The sequence below is a fragment of the Anoplolepis gracilipes genome, chromosome 5 (assembly GCF_047496725.1).
Source record: "Anoplolepis gracilipes chromosome 5, ASM4749672v1, whole genome shotgun sequence".
In the NCBI taxonomy this organism is placed as follows: Eukaryota; Metazoa; Arthropoda; class Insecta; order Hymenoptera; family Formicidae; genus Anoplolepis; species Anoplolepis gracilipes.
In genome coordinates, this window is record NC_132974.1 from 9,734,079 (window position 1) to 9,749,941 (window position 15,863).

The 15,863-nt window shown below is 36.4% G+C and overlaps 1 protein-coding gene across 1 annotated transcript in view; it reads left to right on the forward strand.

The window, feature by feature from the left end:
- The window catches only part of LOC140666393 (ubiquitin carboxyl-terminal hydrolase 48), a 51,854-nt gene that overhangs the window by 2,316 nt on the left and 33,675 nt on the right, over positions 1–15,863 (forward strand). Inside the window, exons 6-12 of the mRNA XM_072893540.1 lie at positions 17–267; positions 365–897; positions 986–1,087; positions 1,179–1,582; positions 1,689–2,043; positions 2,129–2,313; positions 14,061–14,168. Of these exons, the coding sequence (XP_072749641.1) occupies positions 17–267; positions 365–897; positions 986–1,087; positions 1,179–1,582; positions 1,689–2,043; positions 2,129–2,313; positions 14,061–14,168 (1,938 nt within the window). The remainder of the gene's footprint in view (positions 1–16; positions 268–364; positions 898–985; positions 1,088–1,178; positions 1,583–1,688; positions 2,044–2,128; positions 2,314–14,060; positions 14,169–15,863) is intronic.

Here is a 15,863-nt window from a genome sequence, read left to right on the forward strand (position 1 = left end):
TTTTCAATTTTGACAGAGATTCTGGGCAGAAAAAGAAGTTAAATTCATACATTCAGTTTCCCGAAGATCTCGATATGTCGGAATATGTTAGGTGTCAACCTCAAATTCATTTATATAATCTTGTCGCAGTATTAAGTCACAAAGGTCCATCTGCTCATTCTGGACATTACATTGCAAATATATGTAATTCAAGTGGAGAGTGGTACCAGTTTAGTGATGATAAAGTGGAAAAAATGCAGAATAAACGGATTGAGGATGGCGTAAATGGTAATTAAATATTATACAATTTAATAAAAAAATATCAATGAATTCTGATGCCATAAGAAGATAGAAAAGTCAGGTATTTTTTTTTCTTTTTGTATAGATAATGTAAAACCAATGAAACGTGGACGCGTTCCAAAAGGATTTCTCTCATCCAATACAGCTTATATGTTGGTTTATAAAAAATTAACTACAGATTGTCAAATAAATGCTATGAAGAAAATGAAGTTGAAAAAACCTGATGTCTCCAATGAATCTGTTTACTTAGAAAGACTTACAGTTAAAGATAAATCAGATATTTTAGATGAAACAAAACAGAAAGACAATGATGTACTGTTGTGTCAGGATGAAAGCTCTAAAAAGATATTAAGCTTAGAATCAGAGAAAATGGAGATTGATAAGACTGAAGTATCTCAAAAGACTGATATGCTTCCTATGGATAAGATTGAAACTGTAGAAACTGTTGTTAATGCGAATGGATATAAAGATAAACTTAATTCTGTGTCTCAACCAATGCAGAATAAGGTTGAATGTTTAAAACAGCCAGTGATAAAAGTTGTTAAACTTGATTATAAACGACTGAATGGTGCTGCACACAGAGCTATGAGTTGTGGAGAACGAGATTTTTACGAAGAAGTAACTTTTTTAAAAATAAATTTTTTAGATATGTGCTCTAATATATTGTAATATTTTCGATTAAATAAATACATTTTCATGTCTACAGATGGAATTTGAGAATTGGCAAGTAAGTAGCACAATGCGTGAACTTGTCAGGCAAGAAAATGTTAAACATGAATTGAGTTTGTTAGCAGCGCAACAAGAAAAGGTAAGAAAATATAACATTGAAATAATTTCAGGATTAGTAAATTCTTTTATGCTCTCATACACTATATTGTTCACATTTTTTTTTTTTTCAGCAAAAAGAAATTGAAGATCAAAACTCTAAACGGCAACTCGTGATAGATATATATAACATAATCCAATCAACAACATTATGGGAAGAATATTATTGGATACCAACTGACTGGTTGTCAAAATGGTTGAATGGACATTCCATTGCAGACAGTGTTCCTCCGATCGATAACTCCATTCTAATGTGCTCGCACTATCGACTCGATCCACTGAAAGTTAGTCGTGCAAAATGTATACCAGTAACAGCTGCTCAAATACTTTATGATAAATATCGAGGAGGCCCGCGATTAGATCAAACATCTTTATGTGAAATTTGCGTAAAAAGACGATGTAAATTATTGCGTTTCAAACTAGCACTTGAACGAGATTATAAAGAAGTTAATGAGCTAATTCGTACATTTAAAGAACCGTAAGTATTGATTTAAATTCTTTACAGTTTTTGCTATAATAAAAAAAAGAATGATAATAACATTAATATTCATAATAATCATGTGATGATATTTTTATTGTTTTAGTTCTGAGACAAGTTATATAATTGGTACTGATTCATTACGATCATGGCGAAAATTAGCTGTAGAAACGTTTCAAGAAGACATGGAACAAGAGATTGGTGATTGTCAAGATATTCCACAGGAGGAGAGTAAAAATGTGGACAAAGATGGCAATGATTGTTCGAAAGAAGTTGAAGAAAACGAAGAAAATGAAACTATTATAAATTTCAATGAAGATCTACTCTGTGAACATAATTCTCTTAAAACGGCAGACTCCAGTAGAAAAGTGATACCTCAAGAGGCCTGGTCGATTCTTCGAAAATATTTTCCGGATTCGAAAGAATATCCTATTGGATCGTCATCCTGTTTAATCTGTGAGGTTTGTAAAATTTTATTTTTGTGAAACAAACGATTAAAAAAATATATACTTTCAAATATATCTCATTAATTTGTCGATGTCTCAGGAGAGGATGGAAAACGCACAAAAAGCAAAAAAAGATGACAAGATAAAAGCGAAGCAGCAAAAAGATGAACTCATCGACTTATATTATGGACGAAATAGAAATGAAATTTTAAAGTGCAACGATTCAAACAGATTATTCTACATCGTGGAGAAAGGCTTTTTGGATAGTTGGCGTTCCTTCATTCGGTGAGTACCTAAATTATATCGTTTATTATACCAATGTGATGAAGATTATGCAATGAAAAGATTTGTAATTGCATTTTTTTGGGAGCAAAATAATACAATAGTCTCGCTCATTCAATTGACTGAATCGCACATATAAAAAGTTAATTGCTTAGAAAAAATAAAATTTTATGTCACAGAATATAGTTCTAGATTCAGACCGAAAGTTTTTATTATAAAGTCTGAATAAAAATTTACAATATAATACTTTTTTCTCATTGACATTTTATTGATACGATTAATAATTTTCACATTTTAAATTATCTTTGTCGGTAATACTGTATACAAATTCCTACGTACATTCGTATGGTGCGATTAAGATGGCACTAGTTGTCTCGAAAATCTCGAATGGACATCGACGCGCAATTTTAATTTTCTCCCACTTCCCGCCACTCACTTTCATTCTTCGACATTTACCGCCAAAGGAAAGACGTTGATATATGTATATCAACAATTACTTTAACGGATTTAGAGTAGCATCAGTGAGTAAAATATACGATAAGATACATTATTTAATAAAATTTGAATGCTCAAAAGAAAGATGTTAATCATAAATAATATAGATTATTATTGAAGTAAAAATATTAATTAACGAAAAAAATTAACCTTTTTTTACTCGAAAAACGCTGTAGCAGTGCTATTAAAAAGGTATTCTTTGAATGTAAAAGATAAATTAAAGATTTGTCATTTCTTAATTGAATATTAACAAGATAGAGATTAATTAGAAAATATCCAACATTTTAATTTGCAGTTCAATTTATTATATAATTATCTACCTTTAATCAAACATATCTTGGAGCATAAAATTAGTATTAGATTTTTGCTTTAATCTGTACGATTGCGAGAAACTGAAATTCTTGTTCTTGAACTCGTTTCGACCTCGGTGGTCAAAACTGGTTAGGTCATAAATGCGGAAAGGGAGGATAGATATCCAGGATGTATTAACGAGCTTTTCCTAATTATGAGAAAAAATTGGACCGCGCGATTAAGCTAGGCGGCGGTGGATTCTCTCCTCTTGCTCGTGTGGGTGCGGAGGAAGACCTGCACGGGAAAACTAATTGAAACCGCTTAACGACCCGCCGGCAAATGATACATCGACCCCAACGAAGGGCCACCGGTGTCTTAATATCGTTTCGCCTTCTTCCACGGTCAAGACCGTAAATGCAATTTGGACTCTCGCTCGATCTTCTTCGAGTTTCTACTTTTCTGGCGTCCCTCCCTAATCTACACTTCGTGTGAAAAACATGCTGGAGACACATATCCAAAATATACTCGGCACAAATTTCAGCTTTTTCCTTTCTTTCTATCCGTTGTTGATCAAGTTGATATGTTAATCAAAATATATTAAGCCGTTACATATTTTATTATAAATTTTAAAATTCATTATTTTATGTTGCACAATTTGCGGATTTTTTAGTTTTATGATTAAATAGCGATTAAATATAACTTGTTAAACGCAAGAAAAACTTCATCTTGCACTAAAATTTATTATGATGGTAGTAGTTATCATACGAATTTTCTTGCCGTAACCTTTTAGCTTTTTTCAATCATAAAACGGTATTTTACAAAATTATCAAAATTATTTTTTGCCTTTTTTTCTAACAAAAAAAATGTTTCCTCTAGACGGATGTAGATTTAGTAAGGAATTTCTTCGAACATGATCTCATGAATACAAGTGAGATCTTTCTGACAATGAAAAAAGATCTTTTAACATCCAGGATGGTATTATCTGTGGACGCTTCCATATTATACATTCTCTCGCGCAGCGCGACACGCTAGTAGCTGGACACTTCGGATTGACAGATTCAAATTCGCCGGGGTTTAAATCTCATGGATTCAGCGGTGTGTAAGCTAAACTGGGATCAACCCTTCTCGCGGATTACGTTTGTCGTGTCACACGCGATTTCGGTATACATATGTAGGGGTATATGAAAACCTCGAAATAAGTGCTCGAATTCCCATATTAAATAAACAGTCATAGTAACAAGGAGAATATATGTATATACATCTTTCTGTATGATTTAAGCTTATAAAACGTTACATTTTCATATAATGCATATTATTTTTTAACAGGATGTCTTTAAAATAGAGGATAATAATAAAATTTTAATTGATTGCGTTTATAGTTTGAAAGATACGCGGAAAAAAAAACGATAATTCGCTATTTTGTCCCATTTCTTGAGATTGCGAGTGTCCACGATCCATTATCGAGAATTTGCTATTAACCGAGGGAGAGAAAATGTGAAAAATATTTTTCCGGACCGTTGGCATTGTCTTCGACCGACTCCTTTGTGACGTCGGTGATTAATTTTTCAGCAGGTCGGGCATGCCGCCGTTTTTTGCGCCACCACTGCCAGTAATCGTTCTTTGTATTTTTCGAACAAAACCCCCATAGTTCGTTGCTTCCATCACACATAGTTATATTATACAGTACATGCATGGTGTGCAGTCTTTTTGCAAAGTACTCGGAATGTAAAATTACTCTTTATTACCATATCTCTTTTATTAAATTAAATTTTCTATATTCATATTGCTTTATTTTTTTTTTAAAGAGGAATTACTGTTTGTATTTATCATTTTATCACGTCTTATCAGTTTGGACAGCTTTTTAACTTCAATGCATAAAGAAGCAGTTTTTCAAAAAGTGATTATTTTGTAGCTTAAATATAATGAAGATATTACTGGTAAAAAAAAAATATATGTATTCAAATATATTTGTAATGATGTATGATTTTATTTTAAAAGAGCATTTACATTTGAATTATATTACATTCAGTGTGTAAATCGAAATTATGTTTTCATCTTTCAGAAACATATAGAAACGCAATTAACTTATTTTATCTTTCTCAATAAATGATGGTTTGCTATTATCTCTTTATCGATAATTAGTTAAGTCTTGCTATAATCGGGCGCAATGAAAGCTTTCGCACCCTTAGAGAACAAATGGTGTTGAGGATTGCAATCTGTTTAACTAGCTTCAAACAAAGTCCTCCGCCAATCCGTCAACGTCGCTCGAATGGATTTTCGAAAGGATTAGGATTTGCATAAACGATCATTCAACTTCCGCTTGACGCCACTCGTCTTTTCTTTTGGCATGGATATTCCCCGATATTGGTGATTTAAAAATTTACACTTGGGCAAGCCATTATATAGAAATGTTGAGTATATAAAATATACTCTATTTTACATGTATATATATATATATATATATAACATATTTTATTATTCTGCGATTCATTTGAACGTTTGAAATTAACTACAAATCAATGTAAGTATATAGAGATATTTGAAATTTTTTTGTTCAGTCTATTAATGATTTTGTCTCTTTATAATAATAGTACAATATTTCAAATTTAAAATTATTATATAATAATTATCAACTTTCAAATGATATTCAATTTATATTAAATGATGAATAAATTTTTTGCTCTATCAAGATATTATTCGAGAAAAGTAGATTTATTTTTCATTATTTGGATAAACATTGCACTAGGAGTACAATATTTACTTTATCGTACCTTAACGCAAACTTCTTCATAATGTCGGCGTCCATCAGGCGTACGCGCTTTAAGCTGACTTCCGCACTTCGGTAAATAATTATTAATGATCATACTCGGGGAAAATGTGACCGCGATCTTGTTGACACCGCATTGTAACAGCCCGAACAATGGTGCCGTAGTTCTCGGAAGCGTGTGCCGCGAGGTTGACGTAGAAAGGAGAAGGAGGAGATCGGAGAGAAGGGCAGAGGCCATAATTAATAACTGGGAATTGATTAAGGTGCCAGATAAGTCCATGGAGCCGGTGGCTTGTGTCTCTCGTCTCTCCTCGTCTTTCTCGCAGCCTCGGACACCCTTCGGGCTGTCTCTCGCTACGACGCGCGTTATGATATGATTAATAAATTTCAAGATAACGCCATCGTCCCCGTAGAGTCCCTAACATCGTCGTCGTCCCTCCGCGAAGGACCGATTTGCGGTCCCACTTACGGTCTCATAAATGACTAATTATTCTCACCGTCCTTCGTCCAGGTCACTCGGTGGCCATTTACGTTGGCTATTCGACGCTCTCGAGAACGCAAATCTTACTCGCGCATAAATCTACCCAAAATGTTTATTTTCTCTCGAGGTATTATATGTGCTGTCTTTCTCACATTCTCGTTTCTGTGTTATAACAATCACAGCTAATTCTCTATTACGGAAAAGTGTCTGTCGTTTCAATAACTCGATGCAGTTCGCTTTCCCTATCCTCTCCAACGAGGGGTGAAACGCCGAAGAAATTCCGACTATTTTGCGTATATTTGGCAGAAGGGTGCCCGTTGCTTCTGTCGAGACGAATGCAGCGAGAAAGAGACAGCATAACACGGGTGGGGGTGGACGGGTGCTCGCGGAAGGAAAACTATAAATCATTCGACGAAACGAGCCACGTTAGAAAAAGAGGGGTGAGCTTTAGTATTGGAGGAGGGTGGCTCGTAGCATCGTCGTGCATCGACTCGCGAAATCCAACTACCCTTAAATAAATTGATTCATTGCAAGAGACCTCGGTGTTGCCACCATAAACTCGAGCCGTCCTAAGTTTTCCTCTCTTGTCCGATGATATTTCGCTAATTTTCGAGAAAAGAAAACTAGAGTCTACCATCGGCGTGAGATCCCTTGAAGTTGATCGATTGAGCCACTTTATTCGTGTTTGATTTTTTCGCTAACTTGCTGTCTCGAAAAAAAATACAGGATTCAAATGTATATATTGAAATCAATGGTATGCGAATGTGTTATCGATTTATATTTATGCAAATTTATTTTACGCAAATTACAATGAATTTAGCAAAGAACGATCGCTTAATTTATATATTATTCTATATTATTTCCGTCGATAATTGGATTTGTACGCATATAAATGTACGCTCGGCGTGTGGAAAGAATTCTTTCGGAATCAGGATGTATCCTAGTCCCTCTCTCTCTCTTTCTCTCTCTCTCTCTCTCTCTCTCTCTCTCTCTCTCTCTCTCTTTCTTCCTCTTCATCTCTATTCCTCATTCTCCTGGGGGTGGCCAGTGTCTCGGGGGCGGTCATATATCATCCACCCTTGAGGGTGGCCGCGGGGGTAGAAGCAAAAAATCTTACCGAGCAAAAACTATCATCAGTGCTTGGTAAAGCGAGCTGAACGTTTCGCCTGCTTCTCTTTCTCTCTCTTTCTCTTCTTTCCTTCTTCTTTCTTCGCCATATTCTCTTCATCTAAGATCTACGTGTCGCTATTCTGCGTTTAATTCTTTCCAGTTTTCTATAAAGGTGGTTAACAATGGATTCGTATATAAAGTTACGAGTTAACGCCTTTTTATCAGTTTGAGAATTTTTTAATTTTTAAATTTTTATTTTATACTTTTATCGATATATATATATATATATCGATATATATCAAATCATAATGCACAGAATGTTTTACGAATTTTTCATAAACCTTGAGAAATTATTTTCTGATTTAAAGTCACTTAGCTTTTCAAAACGGTCGGAATTATTTCGGATTTTTAACGTGTTAGTAATTACTGGATATTTTTTAATCTGTAAAATCTGCGTTCATATCTGCAAAAACCCTACGTTTAGTATATTTTCAATCTATTATTATATATTATTTACCACTTCTTTCTATTAATATTGTATATATGTTCTGATTTCTCGACAGCTTCAGCCACATTTTCATACTTCGCTTATATATCTTTTAATTAACAAATCACACGCGCACATCTATTTACTACATCGATTTATTCAAATCGTCAACTTTTGACCCAATCGCGATTTCATTCAGATCAGAGAGGGTGGAGGGCATCGGAAAGTATATTCGTACGGTCGATTATGCTCTCTCTCCGCAACGGTGCCAATGTAAATAGACGGGGGAGCGATCAAGCATGGCGGGTGGCTGCGTTTTTCGCGGTGTATCGCGGTAGCCCAATGGTCACGCCTGATGAACAACCTACGCGTGTTGTTCATCGATCGGGATCGCTTGATCGATATTGAGAAGTTCGGCAAAAAAGAGCGAGCTTAGCTGCAACGATCCGATCTTGCAACGAGTATATAAGTACCCTGCAAGTACATTCGAAAAACGGCCAACAGTTGTGTTACAACTCCGTTATATTGTAACCCGTACATTTGACAGACGTATTATAATTGGTCTATCACGCGCTGACTCATTTACTTTGTCGTTGACAACTATATTATGTAAGATTCTATTTATTACAATATTGAATTTTTATATAATTTTTAGAGTAAATTTAAATTATAAAAATTTTGTCCACATTTTTCCGTCTATTAATTTATCCGTTTAAAATTATACCTTTTTATTATGAAACAATTATTGTATATTATGATTCTTAATCATTGCAACTAGTGTTGAGAAAGGAAATAGGAATTAAAAATTTTAAAAGCATACTTTTGATGAAAATTTCATTTTTATTCGGTTTCTTGTTACTCCAACGCTCTGTAATTCTTAGGATCTTTCAGGTTTCATTCTTCATCAATTCTAATGTCAAATGTAATAGCAATTATATTTTTTATAATAGGTAGTATACTTTATCGATAAACGAAACTTTTTCTCGAGCGGTTTTTAATGATCGATTATTGCACGATAATTCCTTGCTCGCTCTTAATTTCCGTCAATTGAATACGCTGCATATCTTTGCGTCTCTAGTTATAGTAATGTACCTACGTAGCGAAGCCGACCGCGTACGACCAGAAGCATCCTCCACGGACTCCCTTTTTATTACATCGGCGAAAGCCTCCGGTCGGTCTTCTTGTTTGCTCAGAGGAGGAGAGGATCTTCGGTCGCGCGGGATAGTCCTCATGGACGGAGCGGGAGGAAGGAGAGAAGAGCGAAGAAGAGGAGGAGAAGGAGAAGGGTCTGAAGTTACATCGGCGGTAGTCCTGTTGACCGACGGACTGCGGGCAGGATGTCGATTATCGACGGTTTTTGCCGTGATTCCCCTTTTTCGAGCCGAGCGCATAATTAGCTTTCGTTATTCTAGCGCGCACCACCGTGCCGAGCCGAGTCGAGTCGCGCGCGGCCGCCCAGCTTCCGCCCGCTGACAACGATCGAAGACTCCTTGCTCGCTCTCGCCGTATTATATAGGCGATCTTCCTCCTTTAATCGGCTATTGTCTCTTTCTTTCCCTGTCTCATCTTTCGCATTCTCGCTCTTTGGCGATATTATCCGCCGCACTGCTCGCCTCTTTCGGTCTTGAACGATTTCGCGCGGCATCGAGCGAGATCGCTCGACCAAGATTCGAGAGGTTTCCTTCCATGATTCGGACAGTCTGGAGTGTCGTGGTGATACACTTTTCTCTTTCTGACAATTGCAAAAGAGGGAAAAATTTTGACATAGAATCTGGCGTTTCTTTAATTATGAAAATATTTCCGCATTATGGAGTATCTGTTTTCATCATTTTTAAATCTACAAAGAAAATAATACTTTCCTTATTTTTTCTCAACTTTTTGAAAATGAGTGAAATTATCATCTTTGCCATCTTGTCCATAAGTTGATTACATGCAATTATTTCTGAGATATTTTACAAGTAATTTGTTTGAAAAATCTCATCTTTCTCTTGCTATTTGCCTTTCTATTTGTTGATAGAGTGCTTTTAGAATGCGAATTGACTGTGCAATTATTTTTTCGTAATTTGTAAATATTTTCAATTATGAAAGAGAAGATCATTCTTTATGTCACACGCATCACAAATTTGATCGAAATCCCTCGCATTAAATCAGTACGACCTTCTAAACGTACGCCGAAATTATGTCATCTTTCGAGTAACCTTAGTCATGTTTTTGTTGCATGTATTTTAGAAACATAATTGCACAGTTATACATCATTGTCGATTAAGTCACGAGTTAAATTTGAACGTTTCTATTTCGGATACGTTCATCTTTATACAATTAAATTTGCGCACACGGTTTAAATTATATTTTCTTCGGTCATAGATTATTAGAAATAGGCAATTGTGGAATAATTAAAACATTATTACATTATTCTATTTAAGAATTCTTTTGTAGATTTGAAAATAAATTTATATAGAATATAATACATAAAAATTATATATTAAGAATATAAAATTAACGCTTTGCTTTATGCGCCTTCACTTTAAGAGGTTTAATCTTGCTATCGACTTCTACCAAAGCTCTCAAAAACTTCGTTTTATTCATGCTACCTACTCATTATTTTCATCCGTTGTGTGTCAACACCTACTTGGTAAACAAGTGGGAAATTTTAAATTTGCCGGAATATGCGGATCTGACGGGGGGATATTTATCAGCGGAAAAGTCCGCTGATGTACATCGGCGGTTTGTCTCGTTGCGTCTCGTCGTTCGTTTCTCATGATCAGCACGGACATACGCGAACTCACGCGTTGTTCTCTTATTTTCCGAGTGTTCCGCGGTAACCGGCAGCAACATTGTTTTTCTCTTGCTCTTTCTCGTTCCCCTCTCACACTCCACTTCTCCCGCTCTCTTTCGCCATCTATCTGACGACTGGCTTTTGGGATTCCTTTTTTAATACTCGGACACACCGAGGACCTTTTACCACGGACACGTAGGGGCCCTCTTGTAATGACCGCAACGCTCCAATGCACTCGGCGCGTCCGGAGCTGCATAACCGGATGCTGCAGCGTAGGATGCATCTTGCAGCGTGTCCATATATCGTTCATCGTATCTCGTTGACATTTCATTCTTTTACTGTTGCAATATTATAAAGATTGAAAATATTTCTATTGTTATACAGTTTTGTTATACTTTAATTAATAATAATAAACAACTGTGTGTAGATACAAAAAATCTAAAGTATATACATAATAATTATACACATATATATCAATAATTGTATATCTCGATTCCTTTGCCATGATTATTTCTCATTTACATTTATCAATATTTACATTGTAAAGTATCATTATATATTCATCAAAGATGACAGTAGATACTTTGTCAGCTAGTTTGAACGGAAATATATTAGGTTGAATATCAATCGTTGTTCGAACACGGCCAATAATTCGTTGACAAAAGCGGTAATCTCTTCGGAAAGATCGGGAATCATCTAGTCAAATAGTGATGGGAGGAGCGCTAAATCAGGGAAAACCTAGGGATACTCGTTTGGATCTCGGGGTTGCCCGGAAGACAAATGTCAGCTGAACATGCGGGGAGCCTTGGCTCTCGGCCTCTCTTACGCGTAGATGCACGATCTGCGGCGGTAAATCAAGGGTGGTGATATTAAAAGGCCGCTTATACGCGAAAACATAAGATTTATTTCTGTTCCGAGAGGAATGCGCGCGCGAGAAGGAGCGGAATAAAGGCGGTTCGTTCATCGAATGCGAACGTGGAGGAGCGAAAGGAAGAAGGACGCAAACGAGAGAGACAAATTATCGAGACGAATTTCTCTTGGCCCGTATTATACACGAATAGAACGACATGAGTAAAATCTAGACAAGATAAAGTTACAGTCGCATCTGGGAACGTAGCTTCTCATGTCTCATTTCGACCAATATTGCATTTTCTGACAATTGGGAGGGGAAAAGACTGATACTTTATGACTTATTGTTAGTTGATTTCTTAATATGTTATTCTTAAAGAAAAATTGTATATATATATTTGTTTTACTCTTATACTACAAAATATATACTTCTGTTATCGATGAAATCGCCTAACATATAATTTTATAATTATAAGGAATAAAAAAAGCATTGCTACTGATATTTGTGATATTAAATTATATGAAAATTCCTCAGTTTTGTTTATATTTTTTTTTTTTCTTTTGACATTTTCTTTTTACATTATAATCCGGCTCTCTCGAATTGTATCCGTGTAATAATGCTTCATTTTCTTTTACAAGTATCGCGCGACGGTCGTCTCGGTTGATTAAGGCCGTCCACAATGATGCTGTCACTAGATTCGTTCGTGCATACAACAGGATATTATGCACCGGTATCGAACAATAAGTTGCCGACCACAGTGACTCGGCTCGATCTGTTTTTCCTCACCGTACGATCCGTAACTTGTTCGGACTTTGCCGGTGCTATGTCAACGCCTTCGTTAATTCTTTCGCTACCGGAGTCCCGTCTACAATTTACCATGACTGTTATCTGTATGTCAAGAGTGGCTATAATCGTTCAAGTATAACCGACATTCCCGAGCTCGCCAAACTCGCACGTTTTTCTTTCTAGTTCTGTTCATGTTTTTCTTCAGGAACAATGATATATGATTCAAGCTTAGGAGAAACGTCACTTGATATTTCGCCCAAGATGTGATTTTTCCGAACGCTCTCGCGTCTGGACGTGTTGGTGCGTTGCATCCCTACATATCCGAAGGCAGAAAAGCCGCAAACCGAATCCTGTTTTTCTCCTCCATCTCCGCGATCTCCAGGGAGCAATAATCGTTGCGGGGCGGAAAAATTTCGCGACAGAAGTTAAACAAAGCCTCGAAGCAGAAATAAAAAAAAAGCAGGAACGAGGACGAGCGAGGACGGGAAGAGAGAGAAATAGAGGGATATATAGAAACCGGCGGGTGTCCTGGGTTTGACCGTAATAAGGGTGACCATCTCCCTCCGCGACTCCGTTCGCTCCTGCCGCATGGCGTTCCTCTGTTCTCCTGTTTGAACAAGGCTCATAATTAATACGCGCATTCGCTTCTGGAAAACGCGTCCGGGGTGCTCGGGGTGTGCGGGGAAGGAGACATTTTTAAACTACGGCTTCGGATAGTCGCCTTTCCGCAAAGCATGTTGGAGCCCGTGAGTTTTCCGAGAGCTGTTCCGATATATTCATCTCTGATATGTCTTTCACTGTGAATTTTTCGTTTTAAAGGTTTTCCTTCATGGTCAAAAATTGTATCTGTACTTTTGCTGATAAAATTCTTTTTTTTTTTTTTTTTTTTTGTTTCTATTGCGTCGAAATTAACATCCGAAAATTGATGAAATTTATTCACGACTTTTTAATTTCATCGATTATAATCGTACATCTTTTCGTAGCATTCAAATTTAAGGAGATCTTCGTCCGTTCTCGTAGTAAAAGCGTACCTGGCTCGTTTCGCGAGAGATATCTGTCTTTAAGAGCATTATCTGGATGGTCGTTGGCTAGGGGGATGACAAAAACCATCCGCCCCCTTGTGGTATGTGAAAAATGATGCACAACCCCGTCCCCTAAACATCACCTCCGGAAAGTCCCGAAGGAAACGTTCACCGTCGTCGTTCTCGTTGTCGTCTTTCTGGTTCGTAATCCGTGAGATCGTGTCATGGACGGGCTCGCATTATCGATAACATTTAACTCGCTTAGAGCTATATAGCTATATAGAGATTGTTGACGTTTTTCGAACAAAATTACTTTGTTACATGAATAACAGAATTTAACATTATTTGTGTATTTTAATATTCGAAAATTCTTTTTCTCGTAATAATTTATTGCAATACACAAAATACAATGCCATAAGTAAAATGTTATCTAATGTTATATATGTATATTAGTTAAGTAAGATTAATGTGTGATCAATTATCATAAATCAAGAATAAACATTTAACAATTATAAAAATATATTATTATTGTAGACTCAAAGATTTATTAAAGACTTTTCTAAATAAATCTTTAATCTTATTTTGCTTATGAGTCTAAATCATTCGTTGCAACGGAATATTAACAATTGCACCTGTTTGTATTACTTCATGATTTAACGCATATGTGTATATTTCTGGGTTTCAGATATGCAGAGGTCTATTCGAGAACACCGCCGACAAGTATTCAGAACGCGTCGCTTCTTTGCGAAACGCATAAAGGATTCTTGTATTCGCCCAGAGTCAACAACGAACTGTAAGTATTTAATGTGTATATTTTCTGAAAAATTACGTATATTTATTTAAAAGAGAGATTTATGTGTCTTGATATTCTTTCGAAGCTAGGAGAATCGTATATTTCTGGGGAAATAAAGTTAATCGCTTGAGGGATACAAGAGTAGCTCTCCGAGGTTTCGGGAGGGGATCTTTCCTTGGCAGGAATTTCTCGAAGGACACTATATTATAAAGCGAAAGTGCGTGACCTCCTGGCACGCCTTTCTCTCCTTCTCTCTGCCCCCGCTCTCGTTCCTCGGCCCCCGGTGACGTGATGGATACGCGAAAATGTCACTCGCACGCCCCCGGGGCCAACGCGCCATCCAACATCCCCTGACTATTATGCTAAACCATTGTCCACTATCTGCCTAAGATAGCCGACGGCTTAAGTCGTCCGCTTTTCGTCCGTGTCGGCGCGAGAACGTTAAAAAATCATTTTTTTCACCTTTGCCGTCTCGCGCGACGATGGTTCTCGTATCTATCACGGAAAACTCTTACGCTTTCCTCTCTCGCGAATTATCGTATCCTTGCATTGAATCGAAGAGAAAATATAATTGATTAAATCTATAACACATTATACATAGAAATCTTTTAGAGAAAGTACACTATGAGCTTTTAAGACTTTTTTTTTAGTATTCAATCTTAATTTTCTGCAAATGCATTTATATATACAAATATTTTATCTTATCGCTAATATGTAAAAAAAATTATAATTTTAATATTTATAATAATATCTGTAATATACCATTATTTTTCCTCTTTTTCTTATGTTACAAAGATTCTGATTAAAGTTGGAGAAGAGATAGGAAAACATGTGCGGAAAAGAGAGAAAGAGATAGATTTGTCAAATATTGCATAGCCCGACTAGTATATATTTTTTTCTGCTCCAATTTCTCCCCTCTTCCTCCTTTCATCGTCTCTCCTCGATGCATCCACCATTATTCGGGCGTTAGGCAAATACACAGGAGAGACGACAAGCTCGTGCGCGCGTTTTTGCCCCGTGAAAATTCAAATGAGACCGCGCGGCATATTGCGCTGAATCGAAATTAATGTCGCGCAACTAATTATCGGTCGAGTCATCATCGTTTCGTACCATTGGGTGTCTCTTTCGTTTTCGTTTCGGGAATCGCATCGCTGTATAATCGTCTATCATTCTATCGGAGGGTAAACGATCCCGAACGCCAATTATCGTGTTGTCATCTTAATCGAATATGATTAATCGATCATTATTATTGCATTATACATTTTTTATGAATATTCTTTATAAGTTACTCATTATAATATGTACGTTTACGTTAATAGCCAGTGATTAGTTGAGTTTTAAATTGCTGAAAATTGTGGAGTGTGGTGTTGCATAAATTCTATTTAATCAATTAATAATAACTTGTATCAGTATTATTCCGATGATAGATGGGTTCAAAATTACATATATCAATAGCATCATAGTTTGCGAAATATTATTGATTGCATACTAGCGCAAGATTCCCTCGCGATACGAGGTTCAGGAACCATGCCAGGATCGAGCGAACAATTGCAAGGGCAAAAAGTTGGAGCCGTGGCACAGCAAGAAATTTCTAATTTGCGGTATAATTAAGGGAGGCGATGCAAAAAGCATTACGGATTCTACGGCGTTGTCGGAAAATCGCAAATTCCATCTTGCAAATACGTCTCTCGTCCA